This window comes from Rhagoletis pomonella, unplaced genomic scaffold (assembly GCF_013731165.1).
Source record: "Rhagoletis pomonella isolate Grant_MI unplaced genomic scaffold, Rhpom_1.0 Rhpom_scaffold_00004, whole genome shotgun sequence".
Taxonomy (NCBI): domain Eukaryota; kingdom Metazoa; phylum Arthropoda; class Insecta; order Diptera; family Tephritidae; genus Rhagoletis; species Rhagoletis pomonella.
The window spans coordinates 13,226,563-13,234,382 of NW_023458558.1; the positions used below are offsets into that span (position 1 = coordinate 13,226,563).

General features: G+C 38.1%; 1 protein-coding gene across 1 annotated transcript in view; it reads right to left on the minus strand.

Annotated features, from left to right (window-relative positions):
• Window positions 1–7,554, minus strand: part of LOC118738110 — a 7,607-nt gene extending 53 nt beyond the window's left edge. The window contains exons 1-3 of the mRNA XM_036469030.1: window positions 7,184–7,554; window positions 3,804–4,122; window positions 3–62 (exon numbers count right to left, since the gene is read on the minus strand). Of these exons, the coding sequence (XP_036324923.1) occupies window positions 3–62; window positions 3,804–4,122; window positions 7,184–7,488 (684 nt within the window). The 5' untranslated portion in view covers window positions 7,489–7,554. The remainder of the gene's footprint in view (window positions 1–2; window positions 63–3,803; window positions 4,123–7,183) is intronic.
• Window positions 7,555–7,820: the final 266 nt, after the last annotated feature.

Consider the following 7,820-nt stretch of genomic DNA (forward strand, 5'->3'; position numbering starts at 1 on the left):
GCAGTGGATGGATTGTACGACGTAAGTAGAGCCATTAGATTTGGAAACGTATTGTCACCAATCTGTAGAAACGAAGAAAAAATTGTTTAGTTAAGTCTTTTTGATACAAATTTGTCGGTAATGGAAACTATGAAAAGCTGGCGCAGAATATGTAAAAAGAAGACAAACATGTGGCGTTCGCTTTCTTGTAAAATATTTGGCCAAACTTATCCTCCAATTTGTAGTGCGCAACTTGATATTAGTACACAAAGAGATGGACCTATAGTTTTGAGCTGATAGCGAAGGAAAATATGTAGCTTTTATAAGAAGGTTTTTCAAGGCAAAAGGACACTCGCAGGTTTGCCGTTGCCTGTTGAGGGGCACAGTTGGAGTAATGCACCAAATTTTCAGTTTTCACCAGTGGCGAGTTTCAGAGTTTTTACCATATAAAATGTAGAGCATGGTTTTCACGTTGTGCAAAAGTTTTCACTAGTCAAACACATGTTTAGTGTTGAATCGCAAAACATCAGCCAACACTTAACAATAGTGAAGTTAAAATATTAGCACTAAAATTAACAGCCCATAATCTTTTACGGGACTCTGGTCTGGTGGCCAGCCCCTTACTAAAGATTACGTATTTAAAAAGCTAAGCTGTCTGTAAGGAAGTTTGAACGTCTTTCTTGATTTATTACGCATATATATATTTATCAAAAACTCAGCTGCTAACAATTCCATAAGACTGCGTGCCCTGGGGTTCTGGAAGGAAAACCCGTTCGGGCATGGTTCCATCCTAGACGCACCACCGTCTGAAATTAAAGCGCTACCCACTGATTTTGTGCTATCGAAGATCTAAGTTCACCACAAACCCCGCACGAAATTCCAAAGCCGCAGTGACTGGAATCAAGAGAAGGTCGAGTTCTTGAAGTGCTTAACTGTCTTTACGGATGGATCAAAGATGGAATGCGGAGTTGGTACAGGGGTTTTCATTGAGAAATATAATTAAAAATTATCCTTCCGCCTACCAGACTATGCAATCGTTTGCTATTAAGGAAACAGTAAGGTACATCAAGGGGAATATATCTGCGAGAACGCAGGTGAACATCCTCTCGGATAGCCAAGCGGCCATTCACGCGCTCTCATCTACCTCTGTAAGATATCAACTAGTAGATGAATGTAGTAGAGAGCTAGCCTATATTTCTGACCAACACGAAATTACCCTAATATGGGACATAGGGACGTTTACGAAAACGAGGCACCGGATGAACTAGCAACGAGCGGCTCCGCACTGGATGTGTCCCACGCGGTGAACATGGGCGCCTCTATCAGGGAGATTAAGACAAAAATGACCGAAATTTGTCACTCGAAGGCCAAGCAGAGGTGGAACTGCATAAGATATTATAGGATTACACGGCAGTTCTGGGTGTTCTACGGTCCAATCAAAACCAAAGCTCTTTTAGGAATGAACAAAAAAACGCCTACAAATTTACTGCAGTTTGCATAGGGCACTGGCCCGTTGGGGTGCATGCTGAAAGTTTGGAATTGTCCTTCAATAGGTTCTGACGCAGTTGCAATGACCCGGGCTCAAAAGAGACAGTCGAACACTTCCTGTGCGAGTGTCCAGCCCTCGCAAGGATGGGGCTAAATTCACTCGGTAAACGATTCCTGCAGAATATTTCTGAGTGGAACTGCCGCCAAATGGCTGTAGGTTGCACGAGCTGTGGAATCAAAATTGCAACTGGTTAATTGCTTGTCACCATGGTGACAATCCACTTAAACCAACCAACCAACCAAAGTTAACAAAAGAACATGAGTAGTGAAAAGCAAATTTCTTCTTCCTAACGCAATATTTTTCTTTACTAAAACTGCGCTGCAAAAAAAAAACATATCGCGCTTGTTTAAAAAAAACACATATAACTTGGCACCAATCGATATTTTGTATATGTATTAACTTTAAACATATTTTTGTTTGAGCAATTTTTTCACTTAAGTACGCTTTCATTCTGTACTTCATAGATGCTTTTTCATAATTAGGAAAAAAACAAACAGAAATCGAGAGCTACAAGTTGTGTCAGACGGCATTCGAATTAGGGACCTTCTGGAAGCTAACAAATAGCAGCATACATCTCTACGCAATCAGCTACAGCTACAGAATCAAATTTCTTACAATCGTGCAAAGTAATTTGACTTAAAATTTGTTTAAGAAGTACTTTTTCTATTCGAAAATTTCCAATCGCCAATATGGAAAAATCGAAAATACTCTAAGTATCACCGTGACGATCTTTGAGCTATTTTCTTTGATTAGTAGTCAGAGGTGTAACTATAGGACGGCATGGCTGGCAAAATGGCAAGGGCCCCCGATCCGAGAAGGCTCCGGCCCAAGAGACCTCGGGCTCAGAAATAACCTTATATTTTTAACAAAACTAAGTTATAATTTTATTAAGTACTTAAAATCAATTAAAGAGAGACAACTAAAGAACATATATGTACATATGTATTCTTCATGGTTATGGTCTCTAACCAGAAAACTACTGTTATACCTGTTTTTGTATCAATTGCGTTGAATCTATACAATTCACAAACAGTTATATTTCCGGATCTGATTTTTGAGTTGTGCCTCTTTTGAAGACGGTGTGCGATTTATTGATGGTAATATAGCAGAATCATGGATTTTCTAGCAGAATAATCACCCATAACTCGGTAATCGGAGCGCAAAATAACGGTTTTTAGAACCAAATGGGGATTATTTACGCGAAAACCCATCTAAAATCTTTGAAAATTTTAGAGATATTCCTGATGAGTACCAGGATATCATTTTAAAGGACATTTGAACAAAATTGAAGTGATCGATGACTCAATTGGTTCTCTTATCTTAGAATGATAAAGTGCAAGTTTGATTTTTAGAATTCGTTTTTGTTGAAGGTGTTGCTCATCTTGTTCTATACATAAATATATAATCGTCAAACACGCTTTGTATGGAAGAAAATGCGCAAAATCACCAACAAAAAGAAATCGAAAAAAAAATCAACGGTAACTCCAAGGTATCTCAAATTTGCGCTCTATTATGCAAAAATTGAATAGTCTAAAAACCTGCATTCCCAAAATCTAAAGGCTGATTTTCACTATGTCAAATTCAGTGGCACTTGTCGTCAAATAAGTGAAAATACATTGTCAAATGGGATCAAAAAGCGGTTTATCGATTGATTTGGATTAGGATTTTTTGCCCATAATATTCTGGGTAAAGGGGTATGGATAAAGCAGATAAAGTTGTGTTAAAAAATGTTGCCAAATTTTGGCGTCAAAATATGACATAGTGAAAACCAGTCTTAAGACGTCTAATAAAAAAACTTCAATTTTTACGAATGTTTGCTGAATTATGTATTGAGTATTGTACAAAGTTTAAAACTTGGATTTATATGGCTTTGTTGACAAATAAACTATATTTTTACGAAAGAATAACTTAAATTAAATTAAAAAAATGAATTGGTTAAACTTGTGGTGCGCTTATAATTTTGACACAGGGTGTACTTTTAAGAAAAATTTCTACTTTTGCGTATAAAGGCATGAAAAATATGCATGGGCATGGGATCACACCCATGATGAGGAGCTATCGATGCCACTGACTGCTCCCATATATAGCTGGGAGGCTCAGGCGTATGAGCAACTTTTTTCCTACGATGATCTTCCAAATAAACCATGGCGCTTAGTATAACTATACGGCGCCCACATGATGACAATGTGTACTCGCCCCTTTTCTTTTCACTGCCTCTCTTCCACATGCGAAGAGAATTGAATTAAATATTTTAATCGTGTAAAAGTCGTCTTACCTTATTAAAACCTTGCAATTCAAACCAACGATTGCTTTGCATGTATTTAAATGTCTCTGGCATGGTTCGCCGAAAATTTATTCGCGAAAGACTGTCAATACCCAAAAGCAAAACATTAGGCTTCCTTGACTCCAAATAGAAGGTATTGGCGGGTACATTGCTCGAGTTTGTTAGTGCAACTTTCTGTTGTTGTATGAACGAAAAGGCGTCCTTTTGTATTGGTTTTCCGGTATTGTTGCCTATGTAGCATTCCGTGATTATAAAGTCTATGTGCTGTGGTACCACAAAGTCTTGATGGATTATTGAGCAAGGAAGTATGCTAAAAATATAAGAAGAAAGCACGGCTCAGTTTTCGTTGGTCGTGAAAAATTTATAGATAATCAAAGTTTATGACCATGCGGTTACATCGCGATGAATGCTGATGCTGATTTTGTTATCTTGCGAAAAGTATAAAATGCTAAGCTGCTACTAAACTTAAAAAAAAACACCGAAAAATAAACGCCTTCATGGAAAACATATACATACATGTGTAAGTTTGTGTATACTATACTTAAGAAAATACTGGATGACATTAACCAAATTTAGAATACAATCTTGCCCCTAAATTTCAAATGGCAACATTCCACCATCTTGGATTTTAGGTTGTTTTGCGATTTGCAAGCTTATTTTGCATTTTTCGTAAAAAACGGTTGTACACAAAATTTGCAGAGAATTTAATTTTCCATATTTTTTATATAGAAGGTTATCTGAAAACACATTGCTATTGTAAATAATTAGCAAAAAGTGCGAAAAATGTGTACATTGCCACGGTTTTCGCCATTTTTCAACAGCTCTCATCACATCCTCAGCCTTTGCATAAACAGGCGGGGAAGTCCTGTGAAATGCCACCTACCATTGCAACTGCGACTTCGCTCTACGGAATGGGGTACATTCTGAACTGCTAATTTCGAGTCGTTCAATGCTGGCACAGCGGGTCATCAGAATACAGGCAGAAGGATTTCAATATGTCACGTGCGGAGTTAGCAAGAGCTGCCCTCAGGGTGGTGTGCTTTCCCCTTTGCTCTGGTGCCTGGTAATTGATTCTCTTCTTGTCACTCTTAATGACTCTGATATCTATGCTCAAGCCTATGGAGAAGATGTGGCCTGTATAGTCACGGCCCCATCTTTGCCGGCTGCTTCTAAGATAGCGCAGACAATATGATTGAAACTAGGTGTTATGGAAATGGGCTCGCCGCTAACCTAACCAAAACTAGTGTTGTACTCTTCACTAGAAGGAGAAGGTTGGATGGTCACAATTCAATCTTAGAGTAATTCTGAATACAAAACTATCGTGGAAATGTCAAGTGGAACACAAGACCTTCAAAGCATTGCAATGCATTGGCAGCATTTTGTCAATGTAGACAGGTCTTTGGCAAATGTGGGGTCTATCACCAAAGGGAATCCTCTGGATTTATACCTCTATGATCAGACCTATAATCAGCTATGTGTCACTGGTATTGTGGAGCATAGCGTGGGAAGTCTAAACTGCTAAACTTCAAATAACTATTGCCGTATACTGAACTCCCTGAGCCTGAATGTTTGTTTAATACCTGCACTGAGCTCGGACTCACACATTGTCGAATCTTCACTAATGGCTCCAAACCTGACTCTGGGTCAGGATTTGGGGACTTCATCGAAGTTAATGGGTATACGTTTTACTTTTCTCTGGGGGAGTATGCTTCGGTCTTTCAAGCTGAGGTATTTGCAATCCTCAAGGCCATGGACTACGTGGTGGAAAATAGGTGGAGGGGAAGGATTTACGAGTCTGCAGTGACAGCCAAGCTGCACTTAAAGCATTGGCCAGGCCAGCCCTCTAACTACTTCCAAACTAGTTCGGTACTGCAGGTCGCGACTAAATTTTCTTGGCAAACGTAATGGGCTTGCTTTAGTATGTTGCCTTCAATCTCACTGAGCAGACGAGATTGTAGACAACTTGTTGGACTGCTGACTGGTCACTTCACGTGGCACAATCACCTGACTGTGATAGGCGTACAAGAAAACTCCATTTGCCCATCGGCCCAGCGATTTGTTGAGAGACGAACGCCTGAGCTCGTTGACACCCAACTATCTGCTTAGGTTTATTCGAAAATCGTGCAGATTTAAAACAGAATAAAAGGGATATGAAAACAGTACAATGGACGGTATGTAGTTTGAGTTACAAAAAACATATGTACATTAAGGAGGTAATGAAAGAAAATTTTTCCTCTTATCGAAAGTGGTTTCACGAAAAGATGTATGTATGTGAAAAACAAATTTCCATCAGTTTCCATATTAAAATCAAATAAAAAAATCATTTGAATTGCTTCCGTGAAACTGGCTATTAGAGAATGCTTATGAAATGTTTATATTTTACTCTAAAAGTGTTTTGTACATATCGTCGCTACCATGCCAAATGTCGTGTACGTGCGACGGTTACGCGTGACGTGTATTGCTTCTCTCTTTATCTATCAATAGTAAATTTTATATGTTGCTACGTCCGTCAACGTACGTTTACGCTACGCCGTTGACTGCTAGCCCCTTTACGTATGTATGACATTGTAGCGACAATAAGGTGCAAACCCGTATTCCTCGGACTCGGACTAGTAAAACTGTCAAAAAAATAAAAATTCGCTCAGAGCGAGAGAGTAACATTGAAAAGTACGGGATCGCTTTCTAGTAAAAAATTGTAACTTCTGTCAACTTCAACATAACCTCCAAATTTTGGTTGTAAATTTTTGCTTATTTTGTATGTAAACACACTCAGCTAACACATGTAAATAAACTAAAATACTTTCAAATTAATTAGAATCCACTTAAACAAGTAATTAAATACTTTTCAACATGAATTAGCAGAGTGCACTTTTCTTTTGTTTACAATTTGGTTGCCAAACATACTACAGCTGATCGTTTGACACATTTACCAGAATTTACCAGCAAAAAATTCTCGGACTAAAACTGGTATTTTCTGACAGAGAGAGAACCGTATTCACTCTCTTTTTTGTCCTCTCAATAGTCTGAGAACCGAGTACGGGATCGATTTTTAGTAAAATCTGACTGATTCTGACTATTACTGACTAGTCCGGACTCGTATTGGATCGCAACTATATATTAACCAAACAATTGGAGAAGCAACCTAAGAATATTTCAAATTAAAATAAGCTGAAAAATGTTGCAAGCTTCAGTTGTCATGGCAGCAAAAGCTTTTTATAAAAATAACCAATATGTTTGGCAGTTTCAATGGGATTCAGTGGCATTGAGCACCAGGTATTGATTAGAGTAAAAAAATTAAAAGTTGGTAGAAAATCAGGGCGTGTCCCGTTTTCTACATTACACAACATTTACGCAAACCCTACATTACTTACTCGTATTTATCGTCATTATCCCTAAAACGCACAATTTGTCGATAACAGCAGCGGATATCCGAAGCGCTGGCATTTAGATGTTTTGCTGCACGTTCGATAGCCGGCATATTCATATGAAGAAAGTATTGACGTATATTCAGCTGATAGTTGGACGTAATGAGTGCTTCGTCGTTGGTGCAGTTTGTGTACTTGAATTTTTTCGGGTTGAAGATCTTTTTCACTCCCTCTTCGAAGGGATCTACATATGGCACACGACATTGAGAAGTGTTGATAAAATATTTTTTTTCCGGCGCTTGCTTAACCATTGTTTCCACATAATGCGCATTCGTCGTTGAGTTAGTATGGTTTAATCGCAATGTTGATAGATGTTGTGTGACTATAGAAGAAAAATGAGCATAACATATGTATGTAGTATGTCGTTATTCAAGGTTTTTTATGTACATGTACATATGTATATCGCTAGCTTAGAGTAAAAATTTGCTAAGTCCACTATTTTGATATTAGAAGCAAGAGAAATTAAAAATGCATAGTCTCCAAAAGGATTAAGGTACTTGTTCTATTCCTTTTCGTTTATATATTCGATTAATGGCAAGTCCAAAAGTGGTACAGAAATTCGAAAAAGTAAAAGTAATTCGAA